A 21,812-nucleotide genomic window follows, 5' to 3' on the forward strand; every position below is an offset into this window, starting at 1 on the left:
GTGGGACAAATTCCTCTCTGTTGTTGCTGGCAATGTGTGACAGTAGTGAATGTTTGCTCATATAGACCGTCCTGTCAGCAACATATAACATATTTCAAAGCTAAAAATTGAGTGGTATTCTCCTTTAATACCACTGAACAATGCTAAAACACATCACTTGTTATTATAGCGGTATAGATCATTACAGTTTATTTACTGGTGGAAGTAAATCATGTTGTGTGTTGTAAGAGGCAGACGTTAAGAAGCCTTTTCAACGAGTTCTCCAGAGCAGTCAGAGCTGTCACACAGCAGAGAATATGGTTTTGTATTGAAATAAGGAAGTGAGTTCAGTTCAAAACCTGCAGAGGAAACTGAGACACACATTGCTGTGAGCCGAGTTTTTGTGGTCTGGAGAGAGACACTAAGCTACCGTTTTTCTTGCGCTGCTTCTCTGTCGTGGGTTCGTGTTGATTTGTGTGACAAAAAGCCAGCAGTTCAAATGGGCTGAAGCAAGCACTTTGCTTCAGTTTACTGCAGATCCATATGCCAGGATGAATAGCAACAGTAAATCGGTAAACTCCACTGCGATAAAAGCAGAGGTTAAAAGGCATGAATCTGTCCAGAATGCATTCAACAGACTTTTGAAGCAGTTTGAAAGGGTCGGGGATCAACAACTGCGTTCCGGCCTGAAGGTTTACCTCCACAGCATTCAAGGTAAGCTCATCTTTCGTACAGACGGTTGCAGTGGTGCTTAAATTTTGTTGCATGTATTCAGGGAAGAAAGTAACATAGAGGCAGAAAATCATCCCCATATGCTATATTGATAAATTATTTATTAACACGTCATCAGATTTGGCTGCATGGCCTTATTATGCTCACTTTATTTTAAGAGATAAAGGATTTCTAGGTTATGATGAACAGATAAAGTCTTCATGACCTTTTAAAGTTTTGCATCTCAGTGAACACACAATGCTGTCTTTGTTTGACTGACTTTTGTCATGCTTTTGCTCAACATCAGAGGTGGGGTAGTGAGGAAGCACGATGCGTGGGTCATGATAACATCTTCCGCTGTGCTTCCTGTCTCAGTCGGTGTCTCTGAGGGGAAGAGTCGCTCAGTCAACCTCCATTTTCATTCTCATTTCACTCTGAGGGTAAAAATTCACCTCCCGGTGGCCCGGTCTGTAGCGGCATGTATTTATCAGTTAGCCTCGGGACACAGGCAACCAATGGCAGCATCCCTCAGCAGCCATCGCCATGGCAGCAGGATGAAACCTGCTGTGTGGCCTACTTCCTGTCTGCCAATCTGCAACTGCCCTCAAAGCCACTTCCTCTCAGACAAACAGGGCCTTTACATGAGAAGTTTGTCATTTTACATCATTTCCTACACTCTCTCCCTCCCACCCTTTTCTTGTCACTGTGTCACAATATGTTATAGTAGCATCGCCTGCATTTTTCAACCTCGCTCATTTGCATATCTGTTCTGCGTAGATACGGTATACATGAGGTCTGACTAGGGCAAAGATGGGATGGAATAGAAAATAATTGGGTAACCTTTTGATTTCATCAATTTATTCATTAGCCTGTCGCACTCATTACACTATTTCACTATGAAATGAAGGTCATTTAGACCCCTAATGAGTTGTTGGGACTCTACGATGCCAGATCCAACAAGCTTTGAGGTCTTTTTAGAATCTGCCAGATCTTGACATGTTGTGAGAAGCATCCCTACGCGTAAAAGCATTCAATTGAATTTTTGCATAATTAGGTTGGAGTGTCAACGTTCTGGTGAGGATCAAAGCCGCTGTTCCCTCCATGGGGCCTGGATCTGTGAGTGGAGAGTTCAGTGGTGCTAGAAAGAGAGCCACCTCTCTGCTGGACTTAATAAGCGAGTGGGATGTGGTCGACTGACCGCGTGCCAAGGAAAAGGTGGAGAAAAAAGAGAGAGAGAGAGAGGGAGGAAAGGGTGAGATGCTCCAGGGAGCAAAATGAAGACATTTAAATGAGAATGTGACTCATAGCGGCCGGCAGCGCTCACTGCAGCATGGCGGGAGAGTGAGAGAGGAAGATAGATGCAAGAGGGGTGAGGGAGGACAGCTCGCAGTGAAGGAGAAATGAAAAATTACCCAGCATGACCACTGCCCTTGGCCACTGCCCATCTGACAGCATCCACCCATGGGTGTGAGTGTGTGTGTGTGTGTGTGTGTGTGTGTGTGCTTTTGTCTGTCTTTCGGTCTATCCTCCTATCAAGAGAGATAGACAGCAAAGAGAGGGAGCGTGTGTCTAAAATATCTACGCCTGAAGGCAACCTGATTTCTCCCTTTCCATATGTGGGTGTCTATATCACAATAATTTGATTGAGCATGCAGCACAGCCGGCTGCAGCAACCTCATGTGCACTCAGCTGTGCATGCCCCCACACGTGAGCACATCATTTCATCACACTTGTTACAAAAAAATTGGATTTTCACACACACATAATTTTAGCTGTCACGTTGTTCCTCTGACATGATTTCCCCGGTGATGGTTTTAAATGCAGCTCAACTCATTCTTTTTTTGAGGCTTTATCAGCGACTCTTCTTCTGCATTGGAGGTTGCGATTGTGGTCACTCTCAGGTTGTGCGTTTTCCCCTTGAGCCAAAGGCGGTTGTGGTCCTTTGTATTCAGTGTGAGTAGTTATTGCCCTCTCACTGACTGTGGAAGGGGGGTGGGGGGTGGGGGGTGGGGGGGTGAGCAGGTGGACAGTCAGATCATGTATTATGGGATGTTAGTGGGAGGTTGAGAGAGGTGCGCTGTGGGGAAAGGCACCCACTGATTTCACATCAAGGAGTTTTTTTAATCAGAGAGTAATTAACATGAAATTACACCCGGTAATAATTCGAGTGATGAACGTGTAATCATGTTTGCTGCAATGTTTTTGTTGTTGCACACGGCTTAATTGCAGCAGTTCCTTTTGTGCTTTTGCACAAAAAATGTTGTTATTGGAATTTTCTGACACAAATAGGTTATAAGCATAGACATGTAAGTTATCTTAAGTAAGTGTGTCTTTTAAAAACATTTTAAAGAACATTTTACATATACTATGTCATATCTATTAAAAATGGGGAAATTGCTTTGCTAACTTGGAATGGATTTGTTTCATTTACACAAAGATAAAGATGTATAAATCTATTTATTTATTTTTTTTGCATTGTGTGGTCCCACTATTGATGTCCAATATGTCCTCATGCTCTCACCCTATTGCTTGGTTCGTGCTGTGAGTCCAGAGCTTACCCACTTCTGCTAATGAACACATGCTGTAGTAGGCAATAGACTACAGATCAATACGTTCACAGGAAACCTCTTTCTCTCGCTCACATGTATTGCGCACACACACACACACACACACACACACACACACACACACACACACACACAGGCTCACACACCATTTCGATACAGAGGGAGCGATACAGAATGTACTAAAGGAGGAGGAGGAAGGAAGGACATGGAGGAGATGATTGTGCCACCAGAGCCAGGAAGATTGTAACACCTTAGCAACAAACAAGCCAAGCCTCCTACTGAGGAGGAGCCACACAGAGACACACAGTCACACACAAATACACACACTGACACACTTGCACACACAAACGCAGACTGTTGAAGGCAGATGGATGATGTTGATAATCCTATTCTGGCAGCTGTATAAATGAGACAGGGAATCGACACTTAGGAAAAAAACCCTGCCTGCCTCTCTTTTTCTCCTCCGCAAACATGCACATCCATCTCTTTTACTGTCATTCTTGACCAGCCAGGCTCGCCTCTCCCCTCTCCTTTTCCCTCTCTGCCACTGATCATTTCTCCTGCGGTCTCCCCTCATTTAGCAGGTCCAGCTTGTGTATGCTGCTTTACCACCAGCCTTCACCCACCACTCTGCTGCCTCCCCCCTCCTCTCCGGCACAGAGGGAGAAAGATGGAGGGGAGGGGATGTGGATAGGGGGAATAAGCAATAAAGAGCAGGGACCCTGCACAGGCTGCCTTCTGAGAGAGGCAGCAGGAGAGAGAGAGAGAGAGAGAGAGAGAGAGAGAGAGAGAGAGAGAGAGAGAGAGGGAATAGAGGAGGGAGAGGGATAGAAGAGAAGCAGGGTCCTCCTGCATTGTATGGATTGCCTATTGCAACAAGGAGGGGCATGTAGAGGGAGGGACACTGGAGATTCCTATCAGTGTGTTTGTGAGAGAGAGAGAGAGAGAGAGAGGAGAGCTGTGCATGCGCGTGTGTGTGTGTCTGTGTGTGGGTGTGTGTGATTCTGCTGTGGACCCGTTGAACCTGTGCGACGGTGTCTCTATCGGAAGCGCTCAGAGCCGGTGGAGCTGCTGAGCTGTGACTCGCCTCAGCGCCTCCTCTGTGCCGGCGCTCTCTGTTGTCATGCTCAACGCCTGATGCGCTCGGAGGACACAGCCAGCCGGGGAGACAGCGAGAGGGGCGTGATGGCCGGACGCACCCTGACTCGGTCACGCATCTCCACATATCCGCCGGGGCTTCTTCTGTTGGCTTCTCCTCCCGATCCCCTTCAGCCCTCATCAATGTCCTCCCTGTGTGTGTCCGCGAGACTGCCTGCCTTCCTGCCGCCGCGCTCGCTGAATGGATGCTGCTGTCAAAACACATGTGTGGCTCGGAATGAGAACCCATGATCTGGACTGGACTGCACACAGCTTTGGGCGCTCTGTACCATGCAGCTTTAGGTTGATGCTGAGGATTTTTTAACGACTTGTTCTTGTCCCAATTTGCAGCTGCTGTTTATCACCTTCTTGATGACGTATGACGCGGGGCAATTGTTTTTCTAATTGAATCATGATTTTTGCTCTGGCACAAGATGAGTGAAGCGGCTGAGCTGATCACCATAGAAGATGGGGGAGCTGCACATAAAAATAAGGTCAAGTAAATAATTACCAAGAGGAATGGCATCAGACACTATAATGAAGATTTATCTGCCTCAGTAGCTGCATACATATGCATCGGATAGATGTGAACTGGATGTTTTCTAGGAACAAAAGAGCCGCTTGGAATGTACTGACAGTACATTCAAGGTTGTGAGGAACAGAGGATTTTTTTTTCAGAATTCCAGAGAAATGGAAACCACAGTCAGTGAAGCAATCCGTGACTGAAATTAGAATCTGAAACAGAGAAATAGGGAGTGGGGGGATGGATGAAACCAGTAGCATCTCTGCTGTCATATCTTCTGAGGGAAAACTTAATCTCCCTCCATGTAAGTTTTTCGTCTCTGTCTTGCTGTCAAGTTCTTTCGAGGAGTCACATCTCAACGCGCTGGTGAACTGTCAGTTGTCCATGTCACTGGTGTCTGGTTTCATTCATCTACTGTGTGTCTACTGAAGCCTGACCACATGAGCGGAGGCGGCACCCTGCAGCAACGCACCACCTACCTCATCTCCCTCACCCTGGTCAAGGTAGAGGCTGTGGAGGAGAATGGAGGGGAGGCCAAGAACAACACCCAGGGCAAAGGGGCCGAAGCCGGGCCAGGGTCTGGGCCAGGGGGAAGGGCTGGCGAAGAGGCCGGGGCAAGAGTGGAGGCTGAAGGTGGAGCTCCACTGAGGGCAGAGAATGGAGCTGGAGTGGTTCAGAGACAACCACAAAGTGCTGAAGATGCTGCTATTTCAAAGGGGGGGGAATTTACTGAACTCCAAGGGGGAGAGAGAAAAGCCCTCAGCCCTTTGAAAGACAAAGTACTCACTGTTGGTGATGTTCCAACTAAAGGAGGTGAAAAGCCACCATGCAACCTCACGATCCCCTTACCTGCTGAGAGAGCTGCAACTCACAAGTCCAAGTCTGCGGAAACAGACTTAACAAGAGTAGAGAAGACGCTTTCCACCTTAGAGGCAAAGCAATGCAGATCTCCCTCACTGACCAGTACATCTCCAGCGGAGGTGGTGGAGCCCAGCCGCACCCCGACCAGGAGCAGCTTCCCTATTCGCCCAGTGGGACAGCGGCCCGTGAGTTTGCTGAAATCACACAGCAGCGTGGCCACCCGTGGCCGGGAAGGGAGGGAGGGAAGGGAGCGCAGCCCCACCTCGGCCCAGAGCCTCGACCGCAAGGACTGCCGGATGCCCACCCGCTCGCCGGGCCCCTGCAGGGCCTCGTGGGCCGAGGCCAGCAGGGCCGAAGGGTGGAGGGATCTGCGAGACGAGGCCGAGCGAGTTCGAGCCGGGATGCCGCTGGAGATCGGAGGCGGGGTGGCCGCCGCGGTGAGAGACATTCCCAGGAAGGAAAGGTTGAAGACGGGTTCGGCCTCTCTGCCCGCCCCCGCCAGCCAGGTCCCCAAACCGCCGCGCAAGGGTAAAAGCCGCACCCTGGATAACAGCGACCTGAACAGCCTCTCTGAAGACCTGGGGCTGGCCAGGGAGGCCCAGGCCCAGCAGGGCCAGGGCCAGCGAGGCTCCGCCAAGGACAGGAAGATGCTCAAGTTCATCAGCGGCATTTTCACAAAGAGCAGTTCCGGGGCAGCGGGGTCATCCTCCACGGCGCCTCCTGTCTATATACAGAGAGATTCCAGTGAGGAGGAAGGTAGGCAGTCGCTCACTGACAAGAGCACATAAGCATTCACACACACATGCACACACACACACACACACACACACACACACAAACACACAACCTCAGTGTCACCTCTTGGACTCTAATTCCTCCCTTCATGTGGGTCCATGACAACAAAATGTTATCAGAGAAACAGACATTCCTGTGTTCAATTCCATGCCAAAGAGTTATTAGACATAGCCATTTCATCCGTGCAGAGGCATCCATTTAAAATGAGTTGGGGTGGGGTTGGGTGGGGTGATCTTTTGAAAGAACCCCACACAAAATACATTTAAAGGCTATAAACGTGTCACGTGCCGAGGAAGATTTTCCCGAAGCCATGTGCGACTGTAAATTGACGACAGATGAAGTTCTTTGATCTGGGAACTGACAATAGAATCATCTTGGACAGTCTTAATCTAATTCCCCTCAGAACGCGGGTCGCCGATTTCACACCGCTGGAGGGGTAATCTCTGCACGCACGCACGTACACACACACATACACACACACACACACACACGCACACACACACAGACAAGCAGCGTGCACAGCATGGGTTTAAATCTCATAATGAAGCTAATGGTTGGAAGAGCTGCTGGCATGATCACAGATGGATCGCACTGCTCTCGGTTTATTTTGCCTTGGCTTTATTTCCATAAAACTGAAACGATTGGAATGGGAAAGACTTGAAGCGATATTTGTTCACCCACGTCAAAAGGAAGTGTGGTCCCACAGCCAATAAAGAACATTTCTAATCCCATCTTTGATATTCCACCCACTGCATGTTCTGCCACTAAATGGGGCTTGTTTTTGGTTTTCCTTCTCTCTCTCTGCTTCTTTCTCTCTCTCTGTCTGGCATTCTTTTCAAATTTCATCATGTCAAAAAAGCCTTCATGTGGCATTTTAAGATGTAGGATCTACACTGGTTGGCTGCGAGCTGCCATCGCTGCTTTTTTATCTACAGTGCGTGTCGGTGACTGTATCGTACAACAGTGTGTTTCTTTCACAAACATGTTTGCTCAAAGAGTGAGTGTAAGCCCGGAGTGAGAGTGTGTGCATGTATTCATTCATTCATTGTGTATTCATGCTGTTAGGCATGCACTGTGGATCCACTCATGTAGTGAGTCTATACACACACACACACACACACACACGCACACACACACACACTCTCTGGGCAGGAGGAAGTGTTGCCATGGCAACCGGCAGGACTGCTGCTTCTGCCGCTGCTTCTACAGAGAGGCAGAGTCTGATGAAACAGAGGGGTGGAGGAGGAGTGGTGCGTGCGTGTGTGTGTGTGTGTGTGCATGCATGACTGTGTGTTAGCATACATTGACACAAGGAGGGAGGATTTTGAAAACACATTCCAAAAAGAATTAAGTTAGAGAATTGTCCCCTTGAATGTCAGCTATAGGAAAGGTGGGGGTTGCAGTGGATTGCACACGACTGGTTTGGAGGAGACAGCGTGGATAATCGGCTTTCCATAGAATGTGTGTGTTGAAGCAGCAGAAGGATCACACTGATCACCTTGGCAAGAGCCCTTGGCTTATGTGATCCTACCCATAAAGAGACCTTTGACTTGGGTTCAGATAGAGAAGGTCTGTGTGTCTATGTGCATGTGTGTGTGTGTATCTCTGTGTTGGTGTGCTAGGAGCTGCCTTTTTTCCCAGGAAGCTGCCTACAGCGGCGGCTTGTGTGTAAGCGCCTTTTTTCTCATCCAAAGCACATCGTCACCGGCTGCATCTGTGAGCTACTGGCCTGGACAGTGCAGCCAGGATTTAGCACCAGGCTCTAGTTTAATCGTCGTCTGTCTTTGAAAGATACATCACACACTCGCACCGCGCATAGTGGGCACTATATCTGTCCGACTTCCTCTGTAGTCGGCCAAGAACACCTTTCCCTTGTCTCCTCTGTCGCCTCTCACTCTCTTTTTCATCCCCTGCACTCCCTCCTGCTGTATTTTCTGATCTATTCTTCTCCTGTCTCTGAATAAATTGTTCTTTCTGTCTCTCAGTCTCTCCCAAGGCTTTCTCTCTCTCTCTCTCTCTCTCTGCTCCCTCTGAAGCTGCAGCTGGGTGTCTGGGTGTGAACGTCACATCGCATTGGGGGCATGCCACCTCTTCTGCCCAGCAGGGACATTGGCACAGCTGTGTGTGACCCCACTCCTCTTGACCATTGTGTGTGTGTGTGTGTGTGTGTGCATGTGTGTGTCCGTGCTCACGTTCATGTGTTCTTTCCAGTAGAGAACACTAGCGTGCGCAGCCAGGCGGCCGGTCCAGAACATCTCAGTGTGTCTCAGTTTATTGTAGTTCAGAGGGCGAGATGCCATTCAAATCCACACAGGAGCAGAAACCTTTGAACGGCAGCTGCATCATATAGTAAAGGGCATTGTAAGCCATCACATAACTGCCTGTCATTTACTGTACATGGGGAGCAAAGTGGATAACCAGCGATGTGGCTGCACCTTGTCGGACCCCCGCTGTGACTGAAAGGTTATTTTCATTAAGAAGACCTGCCAGGCCACACATGTGCTCATAGCTACCAGTCAGCCAGCAGCTGTGTGATTTATTGCTCTCCCACTGGCCATTATGACGATTGGCCTTTTTACTGTACATGATCAAAATGATGAATCTCTCTGCCTCTCTGACTGTCTGTCTCTGTCTTTCTCTTTCTAGTAAATATTGCCAACAGCCAGGAGTGGACCCTAAGTCGATCCATCCCAGAGCTGCGACTGGTAAGGCAAAAGTGTTTGCTAACTGGCACTCAATTCCAGTATGCACCTGAATTAGAAACAAAAGGATTGTGGCATTTCATTATACAGTAAATGTTACAAGAAAATTTCTTAAAAATAGTTAGAACGCACCTTCTAACTAACAATTATCCAACTTGCTGTTACACCCAAAGACATCATTCCTATCACTTCAACCTTAGGCCAAATTGATTTACCCTGCAAACATACCCTTAGGATGTATAAATAAGTGTCTATCTCTGTTAGCTTAATAGTTCTGGCTAAAAACATGTGATTGTCTAATAGCAGAAATCCCAGATTCAGATCACCACCAAAAATCTGCTGACTGACAGACGGACAACACACTAACATAGTTGTTAGTGACATAGTTGTTTCTAGTGTGTTGAGTGTGTTCCTGTTTAGCCTGAGTTATGTCTGATATCACACTGACTGAATGACCCTGTCTTCATGTTATTGTGTTTCCTTCCTCCTTCTCTCAGGGCATTCTGGGAAGTCTGAAAAGTGGCAAGTCAGCACTGGTGAACAAATACATCACAGGCAGTTATGCTGCACTCGAGAAGCCTGATGGTAAGAAACACTGCACAAAAGACTGTTGAGTTAAGTAGTTTTGAATATAAAAAAAACACTGAGTGCTTAATTTTGCTTATAAATCGTACATATTATAATAGCTGATTTTGATTTACTTAATGGCTGAGTCCATAGCCTTTCTGTTCATGTCACTTTATCATTTCATATGTAAATAAAAACCTAAACATTATGTTGTACTTTGCTTTTGTGGCCGGTCAAGTGCCTTGCAAGTTAATGAGATGTCCGAGTAACATGTTTCCCAGCCTGCTCTGTGATGCGGCTTCATCCTCTCTAAAAAGCAGCTGTGTCACGCTACCACCGACAGTGTGCTGGTGGCTGACTTGTCTGTCATTGTCATTGTCCTTGTCAGGCGGCAGGTATAAAAAGGAAGTGCTGGTGGACGGACAGAGTCATTTATTACTGATCAGGGAGGAAGCTGGACCACCTGATGCACAGGTGCGCGTCTCTGTGTGTCTGTGTGTGTGTGTGTGTGTGTGAGAGAGAGAGAGAGAGAGAGAGAGAGGGAGAGAGCATGCATAAACTCTAATATCTGCAGATTTCATCATCTATCAAGCCCTGACGCTCCCCTCCTCTTGCCCTCCTTCTTCTTCCCCCCTTCAGTTCAGCAGCTGGGTGGATGCAGTGCTCCTGGTTTTCAGTCTGGAGAACGAGGCCAGCTTCCAGGAGCTCTACCAGCTCTACAGCCAGCTCTGCGCGCACCGCTCCGACGTCCCGGTCATAGTGGTCGGCACCCAAGGTCAGCATATGAATCACATGAGTCACAGCCAAGTAGATTTACATGTTGCGGGACATTGTGCTTGTGTGTTGTATGGCTCCTACTGACCCTAAACCATTCTGAACTGTCTAATAGTCACAGGGTCAAGAGAGAGAGATAAGTTAATTTAAACTACTTCCCCAACATTATTGTCCTACTACAAATGAATGCAATCATGCAAAATGACCTCTAGACCTAGTTTTTTATAAAGAGCATATATTTATGAACTTATTATTTTCCGGGAAATTAGTCATGCAAAATTAATTGACTAATTAACTAAAAAAGCAACTGCGCCAACTAAAACTAATTAAGAAGGAACAGCCCTGATAGTGGTTTATATGGCCAACAGATGAGTATAAGTTCTGAGTATGTTCAAAAATAAGACATTAGCCCAGACTTTATTTGCATTGTATCCTATGATCTGTAGATACTGAAACAAACAAACCAGTCTTATGACTTGGTTGCTGTGTTTTCCATTCACTGTTCCATTTTTACTTCAGACAAAATCAGCAGCACCAACCCTCGTGTGATCGAGGATCAGAGAGCCAGACAGCTGTGTATCGACGTGCGCCACTCCCTGTTCTACGAGACCTGCGCCACCTATGGGTTCAACGTCGACCGCGTGTTCTCTGAGGGTGAGTTGAAAATAAAAACCAGACATCAATACAAAAACAACAAAAACGAAGAATTTAATTCAAGAATATAGGGTAAAAAAGAGTATGATTAAAGCCACAATGTCTCCAATCACACAAATGTAACCCTTTGCAGGTACAGGTGAGGTTTATGGAGGATTCAATTAACATTCTAAACCCAGTAAAAGAAATCAGATGATCCCGAATCAGATCCTGATGCAATTCATTCCATCTAGCTGGAGCAAAACATTTAAAAGCTTTTTTGTACAGCATTGGTTCTCAACGTGGAGTCCGGGGACCACCAGGAGTCCTTGAGGGGGTCCCCAGCAAATTGATGACTTTGCCATTATTTCATTTACAAGAAATTAGAGAATGTAGAAGAATGACTGTTTTGATCATAGTTTCACTCTCTACCTACAATACAGATAGTCATGGGCTTCTGGACAAAATCGTATCTAACAATAAAAACAATTGTCAGATTTGAGTTTGAGAGACAAAATCTTATCAAATGGAGGTCCGTAGCCCTAATGTGGACTAAATTAGGGGTCCTTGATATGAAAAAGGTTGAAAATCACTGCTGTAGAAGTGATGTGAGATATATGGGTAATTTTCCTTGGGAGGGCTTTGTAAATCTAAAGTAAGCAGTGCAAGTCTCTTCTGACAGATAAGACCAACCTACCCTCTGGTACAAATCACAGTGATGTGTCTGAAAGCTGTCATCTGTTATAAATCTCAAAGAGTTAAAACATCTAATGATTTAAGTGTAGATGATGGTGCTGCATGCATGTAAATAGTATCACCATACTCTCATACTGACAAGAATATCGAACAATTTGTTACCCGATCGTCCGAGAAAAACAGTTTAGAGAAGTTTTTTGCAACATGTATTTTAAAAGACAATTTATCATCTACCCAAGATGATCGCTGTCTCTTCCTTCCCACTCAGCTGCCCAGAAGATTGTGGCTCAGAAGAAGCAGGCGGCCCTCCTGGCCTCCTGCAAGTCTCTGCCCAACTCCCCCAGTCACTCCGGAGGCTCCACCCCCGGATCAGCATCTTTCCCCGGCCAGGTAACGCATCCAAACACCTGCGTGTCCAACGGGAGGAAAGCAGCTCTTTGTTTTCTAATAGATGACCGTGTCGTTTTGAAATCCTCCACTGGGGTTTTAATGAGTTCCACAAGCCTGAGGGACGTGAAACTTAGTCAGCACATCAAGGGCTATAATGCAGTTTCAGTTAAAAGGAAATGAATAGCCTTAAAGCTGGAGTTACGAGTATGTCGCGCAGCGGTAACAATGTAATCAGGTATGAACACTTAAACTTCTTCACCCATGGTTATTGTTTTTCTGTCTGGGTGAGCACAATCATTTTCCACTGTAGCCAGATATTAAATAAGACCTAATTAAAATAGTACACAGATGGTAATCGACTAGTCCTGCTGGTGTTTTGCTCAAAATTAAAGCAATATTTCACTGGTTGAACATTTTCATTTTTCTGCTCCCCTCTGTAGAGGTTCTGGAGCATCTTTCCCTCCGACATCAGTGGCTTTAGGAATCTGCTTTTACTGAGCTACTCAGGGTTTCAGTTTTTTTCTGCATATCTCAACATTGACAATTGAAAAGTATGTTCCAGAGCAGAAAAGGAAATAATATCACCTCAAGAATGCTTTGTTTCCCTTGTTTGTGGATATGTTAGAAATGCATTTTTTAAGATAGATTTTCGTAATTAAAATAAAAATGTAATGCTCACTATGGATCTTGCAAACGGACAATTGTGGTAGTTGAGCCCACAGAAGAGATATAGAGGTACATTATAAGGTTACAGTCATCCAGCAAAGTGAAATCTCATCCCATCCCTCAGTCCCGTCTCCAGTACAGTCCATCACTTTCCCTGCATCCATCTCGACTTCATGAGCATCACATTACCCTTATGCACATTGATCGACGAGTGCAAAATACAATCTGTCGGTCCTCACCCACTTTTTTTTTGTGCAAATTTTGTTTCACCTGTTTTGTCCGTTTCATCTCACCATATCAATTTCAGCCCATTCTCTCTGTCCATCTCTCCCTTCACGTTTCTGTTCCCATCCCCCCCGACCTCTCGACCTTCCTCCCTCTCCCCGCTCCTCCTCTCAGGCCAGTAATGGTCAGAGCAGCGACTACCCCTGCTCCCTCCCCTCCACCCCTGTGGTCGGTCACAGGGAGCTGCGGGTGGCACCGGGGGGAGAGGGGGGCGGCAGTGTCAACTCGCGCTCCCTGAAGAACATCCCCCACAGACGGCCCTCCCTCTTCAAGGTCAGTCGTCGCCAACTGTCTCTCTCTCTCATCGCACCTTTTTTCCTGTCTCCTGCCATCTCACGCTGTCCTGTCGGTCCCGTGCTCCGCCGTGCGCTCGCCTCCCCTCTCTGCTGAAATCTTGCAACTCATCCCTGTCTCTGGATCTCTTTCAGAACCGAGACTCTGAGAAAAAGGCCGCCGATCCTAAAGGAGACCTAGGCAGCGGGCGGGCCATTCCCATCAAGCAGGTTTGTTTAACACTACAGCGCAGAGTGAAAGCGATGATAAAAACAACAAAGAGTCTGCAATGAAGTGGGTATTTACATGCTTCAGCATCCTCACAGCGCAATAATATGTGCCAATTCCCTCTTCACCAACAAGAGGGGGACCAAACAGAGCAAAAATACACTCGCCTATTTATTTTATCTTACATAAGCAGCACAAAAAATCTGTTGTTTCATCTTTTCAACCTTTCTCAAGGGTGTTCTATTAATAATGTGGAAGTGCTTTCAGCTATTGTTGTTGGCTGTGTCAGGCCGCTCTTTCTGTTACACTAGACTTTGAATAGGCTTTGCTCTGGTGTGCTGGCTCTAAATCAGGCAGATAGGAGCAGATGCAGAGTGCTGTTTGCTCTGACCTTGGTCCTTGTTTCTGACAGAGCATCCTGTGGAAGAGAAGTGGGAGCTCTCTGAATAAGGAGTGGAAGAAGAAATACGTCACCCTGTCCAACAATGGCACGCTGTCTTACCACTCCAGCTCCAGTGTAAGAGAACACCACGAGAACACCAGATCAATACAATGGTGAAACGGCTGAGGGAGTTTTCACTGTGCAGAGAATATCAGCAGTTCTCTAGTTTTGCCCACAGCTGTCTGGGACTGAATGGAGTTTCACCTTCAGTAAAGGTTCAACACAGGCCACATTTTCAGGGTCCTAAAACATCATCAAATATGCCTTGAATCTTTTGCTTAAAAAAAAAAAAAAAAACCACATGTGAATTCAGAACACGTGCTTTCTAGACACACATTGGTTTTCACATGTGAACAGATGTGGTTTTCAAAAAAAACATTCACATTGGAAAAAAAACACATGAGAACACGTGGTTTTTACATGTGTTTTTTTTTCGATGTGAATGTTTTTTTTCTTCACATTTTCACCTGCTGTTAGATATGTCAATATTTGTGTCACATTGAAAACTTCATTTCACACGCAGAGAGACAATTCTCAGGTGAAAAAGTCAATGGGGAAATTTCACATGTTCACGTAGGAAAACCAACATGTGTCCAAAACGCACAGGTGCTTTGAATTCACATGTGGGTTTTCACATGTGACTTTTTTGTAAGGGCATTTATTCTGAAAATATTAAAGGTGATGCAACATTTGTGATAGAGTTTTTCATTTGTATTTGCTTTGAAGGAGACTTTAAGTGTCACATGGACTAAAGGCTGTTTCAGAGAACTTTCTACCCCACCAAAATAATCTGTATCCCTGAGGAAAATTTCTGATGTGTGATATTTTGTTGGTTCCAGGACTACATGCAGAATGCCCACGGGAAAGAGATTGACCTGCTGCGTGTGACAGTGAAGGTTCCTGGGAAACGTCCTCCGAGGGCCGTGGCTCCTGCAGGGCCCTCAGCCGCCCCGTCCCCCGTCCCCACCAGCTCCGCACCTGGAGTTAACGGGCTGAGCAAGGAGCTGGCAACCACTGAAAGCACCGGGACAGGTACTTCATGTAATCTGTGCATGTAAACTTCTTATTGAGGGTCTAAAGTTGGGGAATTGACATTTTTATTTATTGTTTCATAATGTGGGTGTTGTGAAGTCCTTTGAGACTTTAACTGTGATTAAGAGCTACACAAAGAAACTTGACTTGATTTAAATTTGTGTGCATGTTGTGGAAATGTTCCGAAATAAATTGGACATGAAGGGGGGACATATGAAGTTATATTGTATTGTATTGTATTGTATTGTATTGCAAGCTACAGTATAGCAGAACTTTATTTATATAGCACCATTCTAACCTACAACTTGTTTTACAATAGGATACTAGAAAAATAAGAGCACAAAACAGTAGAACAGTAACACATGGTATGGTACAGTATGATATGGTATGATGGTATGGTATGAAACAGTATGATATATACAGTATATGCTATGCTGTGGTATGGTACCATAGCATAGTACAGTATGGTATCATATGGTATGCTGTGATGTGGTTCAGTATGGTATGGTATTGTGTTGTATTACATGGTATCGTGCTTACTTTTTTAAATATAAATACCTCTCTCTCTCTCTCTCTCTCTCTCTCTCTCTCTCTCTCCATCAGGTGCTCAGTTGTGTCCAGCTAACCTACCTGTAGTTGATGACAGGTCAGGTGGTCTGTCCCCTCAAGGGGGGGATAGAGGACTTCAGCGCTGTCCCTCCTCCTTGTCCACCAAGGCACAAAGTGTTGGTATGTACTGTAGGAAATAAAACACTTCAGACTCTCTGCCTGCTAGAAAGTAATTATCTAGCTGTGAGCTCCGTAAGACTGTGCATGGTGTCATGTATGATTCATTATTTTACACCCAAATGTCAGATGCCCTTGAAGGAACAGCCAATCCCTTCGCTGGAAAAGACCCCGGCCAATCATCTCCCATGAGCGACAGGAAGAAGAACAGGAGGAAGAAGAGCATGAATCAGAAAGGAGATGCTGCCGTTGGGCAAGCTGAAGGTGACTTAAAACACAGATTTACTTCAGTTTTTACCAGTTAAAATCTGACTGTTAAAGCACTACTACTACTACTGCTAGTATAATAATAATGATGATAATAATAATAATAATAATAATAATATGCTTTTGTGTTGAGCATATACATTTATAATTACTCAGATACTATAGTGGATAGGAAAATGCATCAAGTGGAAAAACAGCATTGGTGAAAGCTAAATAAATAACTAGAAGATAAGTGTGTAGTACAAAATCCCTATGGAAAATATGAGTGGGATTTGCAAGAACTGCCAGAAATAAAGTCTGTGCCACACAGAGTCTTTCTAGCTATAATACATTTTGTTTCATGAAAAAAATACATCCACTAGCCTCACCTTTGTGAATTTTCGTCCTTCAGTTACTTTTAATATCAATTGTTGGTAGTGAAATGCTAATGGTTTGGGATAGAGGACTACAAAGCTGTTCGCCTGTAGCTAGCAACAACTGGAGAACACAACTGGAATTGAACCAGCAAGAACAAAGCAATTCTAACTATATGATGAATATTATCAACTTTAATAACTATTCAATGCAACGGTATGAAAATCGTAATAATTTAATCAGTGCTATTGCAGTCTGCTTTGCCCAGTGATTAGCATTTCATTAGCACAAATCAATATGAAAAGTAACTAAAAGATCAAAATTCACAAAGGTGATGCCAGTGGATATATTTTAATCCCTGGAACAAAACGTAATAGTCTATGTCTTGTGGGTATCCATTCAACACAACCTTTATTTTTAGCAGTTTTCAAAAAGCCAGTCATATTGTCCATAGGGATTTTGGACTACAAACCAAATGGCGGAGCTGCTAATCTAGGGCATACAAAATGAAGCAAAATGATGACTTCTGCTCTAAAAATACATTCAAGAAAACATCAATCACAATTTTGCACGGATATGTTTTTCGGGCCTGTTTGAAGAAGGGGAGCGCTTGATCCTTGCCATCTTTTGAATATCTCCTGGGAATGCTATTATAAATAACCTGAACCCATCAGAAGATATGTATGTCTACTACAGTTTTCTTATGCCTCTGTCCTCTGCCTCTGCCTCTTCCCCCTGGAAGGGTTTTGTTTAGTGAAGATGTCTTCTGCTGAAAATGTCTTTATAGCCTATTCTCACCACTCGTGTTTGTCTTTCTCTGTTTTCTCTTCTTCCTTTTCCTGTGCTTATCTCTTGCTCTGCAGCCAAACGCAAAATGTGGAAATTAAAGAGCTTTGGTAGCTTGAGAAACATTAATAAGACAGGTAACAAGTGAGGGTGATGGAACCGAATAAGCTTGTGTTTCTGTTTTACATGCAGTATCTTTTTTTCTGTGCATTTTCCTTTCTGTGTGCCTGACAGCCGCATCACACGTTTGAGTTGTTCATCGGCTTGTTTTCATAATAATAACCCCAAGAGTTTTCTGTTTCCACCTTCCATCAAATTGCTCTTTTGTGTCTTTTTTCACTTTTTGTGTAATTCCTTCGTTGGCAACGGATTCATAATCCTCATTATAATAATCCACAATAATTCATTTCTCCATTTGCACATTGCAAATCTCAGTTGTGTTTGTGCTGCCTACCTTGTCCTTGCAGAGGAGGAGAATGCAGACTTCATCATCGTGTCGTTCACCGGGCAGACGTGGCACTTTGAGGCCCAGAGCCTGGAGGACAGAGACTCCTGGGTGGCGGCTATAGAGAGCCAGATCCTGGCAAGCCTGCAGTCCTGTGTGAGCGGCAGAAACAAGGTGAAGAAACTCACACAATATTCCCATCAGTGGATGATCCAGTGGGGTTGTATGGATAGTTAATAATCATTGGCAGTCACCCTTTATAGAGAAAGCTGTTTTTGTACCTAACATAGGCTTAATGCCATTTGTTCTCTAAAGATAGGTACAGCTTATCTAACTGTGTGCTATGTATCCTTGCTTTGTATTTTATGTATTATATTGCATTACTGTATTATATTTGTGTCCTGGGTTCGTGATGAATAATATGGACATAAATAAATAATTCAGATGTGTTTATGTATTTGCATGTGTGCATGCGTGCATGTGTGTGTGTGTGTGTGTGTGTGTGTGTGTGCGTGTGTGTGTGAATTGTCTAGGCACGGAGGAGCAGCCAGAGTGAGGCAGTAGCCATACAGGCCATCCGTAATGCCAAGGGCAACGGTCTGTGTGTGGACTGTGCGGCACCAAGTGAGTTCTTAAACTCGCCCTCACCCTTTTTCCTCTGCATGTGTCCCTCCAGCTGCAGACTTATTCTGTAAGTTCAGTACAGCCATCCTTCTTGTAACCAGTCTGTCTCTCTCCGTCCCTCTTGTCCACTTCTCCAGATCCCACCTGGGCCAGTCTTAACCTGGGGGCGCTGATCTGCATCGAGTGCTCAGGGATCCACCGGAACCTGGGGACGCACCTGTCCCGCGTGCGCTCACTGGACCTGGACGACTGGCCCGGTGAACTCACGCAGGTCCTGGCAGCCATCGGAAACGACATGGCCAACAGCATCTGGGAGAGCTGCACCCGGGGCAGAACCAAACCCACACCGAATGCAACACGGTGGGCACTAGTGGAGATTGCAGTCAGTACTTGCAAATGAGCCCATATGTTAACAGTTCCCATTGCTTCCTACTACAAAGTAGGAAGGAGGTTATGTTTTCACTCCTCTCTGTTTATCTGTTTGTTAGCAAGATATCTCAAAACGTTACAAATGGATTTGGCTGGAATCTGGTGGACAGAGAGCAGTTGGCCCAAAGATCAGGGGCTTAGATTTTGGTGGTGATCCAGATCTGGGATTTCTGCCATCAGATGATTTTTGTTTTTTAGCCATAAGTATTATGCTGAGTTTATGCGCTGGTGAGAATGTCTGACATCCGGGACTTCCAAGCCGGCTGCTAAACAGCAGTGAATACACCTACTAATTTGTCAGAAAACCAAACCCGGAAGACAAATAATAAACAAACTGTTACAGAGCTTTGCTGGAGGATTGTTCAGCGTTGGTGGAGTTTTGTGCTCCACCAAGTGCCTTGTAGTTTAAATTTAAATTAAATATGAATATGTAATATAATGACACTGAATTTGCATTCATGTTGATAGCGAAACATCTGGCAGCAAGTGTGCTGCAGCAACAAGACATCCATCTGTGGAGAGGTGCCATGGTGCATGCTTTACACTTACACTTTGATGTTTTGATATGTGTGTGTGTGTGTGTGTGTGTGTGTGTGTGTTACATATGCATGACTGGCTCTCCTGTGTGTGCCTCTTTTACCAGTGAGGAGAGAGAGTCGTGGATTCGCGCCAAATATGAGCAGCGGGTGTTTGTGGCGCCTCTTGGGTCGGTCTCGGGCGTCCAGCTCACAGAGGACGCAGGTTCCGGCAGCGTGGCGGTGCGGCTGCTCTCTGCGGTGACCGAGAGGGACCTGCCCCGGCTGCTGCTGCTGCTGGCCCACAGCACCAAGGAACAGATCAACACCCATCCGGCCGGGTCTCCTTCGTCGCCTCGCACCGCCCTGCACGCCGCCTGTCAGCTGGGAGATGTAGTCATGACCCAGCTGCTCGTCTGGGTGGGTCTCTCTTTTCTGCTCAAGTCCACTCTGCTTCTTCATATTGTTAACTTTTCAGATAATACAGGGAAAACAGACAGGAGGAGAACAGAGACATTTCACAATATAGCAGCACCTTCTACTTCTTCTACTCAGATTTAGAAATGTATGTATATTGTATTGTGTTATATTGCAGCAATACTTGTTGTTGTATGCATAGCAACCTGTTTCGTGGCACTGAAAATGAATGTTAATGATGTGGTGTAGGTTCAAAGAGAAGCATTTCACAGCACACTGTCTCACCTTTGGAATAACACATTGATAATTAGGTTTACGGTGAACAAATATCCTTGAACAGGTGCAGTCCTTATTGTTGGTGAATAAACACATTAGCAGTGGTTAACAGTTTGAATCTCTCCCACCCGCAGTATGGAAGTGATGTGAAAGCAAAGGACAGCCAAGGCCAGACCGCCCTGATGATGGCCAGAAAAACGGGAAGCAAAGGCTGCGTTGATATCCTGGTACAACATGGCTGCCCCAACGAGACGTCCCCCACCACTGCCACGCCCGTCCTCTCCCGCCGGTCCAGCACTGCCAGCCTGGGTCGGACCAATTCCAGGAAACGGGTGTCGTAGCTTGGACTGAAAATGCTACCGCACACGGGCCGGTGGCAACATGCAGATGCACATAGCTTAGAAACCTTAGAAACCATGGATACAGACAGAGCTGACTTTGGGGAGGGCTGTAAGAACAATGACTATGGGCAGGGCGATAACATGATATATAGTACTAAAGAGAAAACTTTCCTTTCTGAAGACTGAACAACATATCAAACAACTGAAAAGCAATATTCACTCAATTTGTTAATGATAGATATATTGCTGAAACGTGTGTTGTTGTTGACCTCATTTCAAAATGACTCAAGTAGAACTTTGTAGCTGTCTTTAGTAATTTTAGAGCAGACAGTGTAACTGCTTCTGTTTCACTTCCTCCGAAAGAAGTGCAATAATCCAGCTATAATGATGAACGGGCAACAAGCTGTCCGAGTTGCTTGAGACTGAAAGCGGATAGAGCAAACTGTGTTGCCTGACTGTATGGCCACTGTCGTGAGAGAATTAATGCATTGAGAGGGTGATGCTTTCTTCAAATTTGTTGTGACTGGACCAAAACAGTTATTTTTCTTTGGCTTTACAAATAAAGTATAAACATACGGTATGTCATGTTGTTAGTTATGTGTGCCTGTTGCAACAGTACAATGGTCAATTTGGCCTATATAAATTGTTTTTCAGTGATGAACCAACTGAAATAATTATGACATTCTACTTAGACTAGAAAAATGAATGGTTTGAAATATGAAATATGTCAGTGTTACTCTCACAGGTTAAAGATATGACGTTTTAATATACTGTAAATGTACCTACTACATACTGTACTTAATGTTAAACTGTAATGAACATACAACTTAAAAGTCAGAAAGAATAAGACTCAATTTTGTAAATGGTTTCTTACTAGTAGTTTTGAAAATATATGATTGTCAAGTTTGTTTTTTCATTGTCTTTTATAATTTCTTATTCTCATACATGTCATGAAAACAGTACAAAACATGCTTTTACATATATAAACATGTGGCTATTTGTTGAAATTTTTATTTGGGATAGACTAAAGACTACATGAAGATTATGACATTAGATGAGGCAGCAACATAATAAATCAGATCAATGTTGTGTAGGACTCTCCCATGAATTTCCTATGATTCATGGGAGAGTGAATCATATGATGAGATTACATAGCAAGGCAGTATCATTATTGACACTTTGTGGGTCATGTGAAACCTTCATGAGCTAAAAGAAATGGTGACCTAAATAAAATAAACTTTTTTTATTAGCATTATTATTATCATTTGTGTTTTGCTTTGTCTTTGTATATGGGTCGAAGTGTATATTTCCTAACGTTTCTGTTTGTTACATATAATTTTATATCTTCTTTATTGCAATGAAACATCCAGA

The 21,812-nt window shown here is 44.9% G+C and overlaps 1 protein-coding gene across 2 annotated transcripts; it reads left to right on the forward strand.

The window, feature by feature from the left end:
• Positions 1–350: 350 nt before the first annotated feature.
• On the forward strand, positions 351–21,693 carry agap2 (ArfGAP with GTPase domain, ankyrin repeat and PH domain 2). 2 transcript variants are annotated; one of them, XM_071546088.1, is made up of 18 exons: positions 351–693; positions 9,220–9,278; positions 9,773–9,860; positions 10,231–10,316; positions 10,482–10,617; positions 11,136–11,270; positions 12,214–12,335; positions 13,401–13,559; positions 13,715–13,789; positions 14,200–14,304; positions 15,069–15,261; positions 15,865–15,990; positions 16,117–16,251; positions 17,862–18,013; positions 18,373–18,463; positions 18,601–18,823; positions 19,536–19,827; positions 20,235–21,693. In XM_071546088.1, the coding sequence occupies exons 1-18, from the start codon at positions 531–533 to the stop codon at positions 20,439–20,441; spliced, it is 2,547 nt and encodes an 848-aa protein (XP_071402189.1). In that variant the 5' UTR covers positions 351–530; the 3' UTR covers positions 20,442–21,693. The 2 variants fall into 2 exon arrangements, with proteins under 2 accessions (XP_071402189.1, XP_071402267.1); XM_071546166.1 differs by having other exon boundaries at positions 15,883–15,990.
• The last annotated feature ends 119 nt before the right edge of the window (positions 21,694–21,812 follow it).

This window comes from Centroberyx affinis, unplaced genomic scaffold (genome assembly GCF_046629955.1).
Source record: "Centroberyx affinis isolate AG114_WGS23_722 - 3 ecotype Tasmania unplaced genomic scaffold, CSIRO-AGI_Caff_v1 ptg000024l_1, whole genome shotgun sequence".
NCBI classification, from domain to species: Eukaryota; Metazoa; Chordata; class Actinopteri; order Beryciformes; family Berycidae; genus Centroberyx; species Centroberyx affinis.

Bases quoted from the DNA above. Each gene is read 5' to 3' on its own strand.
- agap2 (XM_071546088.1), top strand. From the start codon at position 531: ATGAATAGCAACAGTAAATCGGTAAACTCCACTGCGATAAAAGCAGAG. The intron at 13,560-13,714 runs GTCAGTCGTCGC...GATCTCTTTCAG, and splicing joins GACGGCCCTCCCTCTTCAAG to AACCGAGACTCTGAGAAAAA. The intron at 18,014-18,372 runs GTGAAGAAACTC...TGAATTGTCTAG, and splicing joins GTGTGAGCGGCAGAAACAAG to GCACGGAGGAGCAGCCAGAG.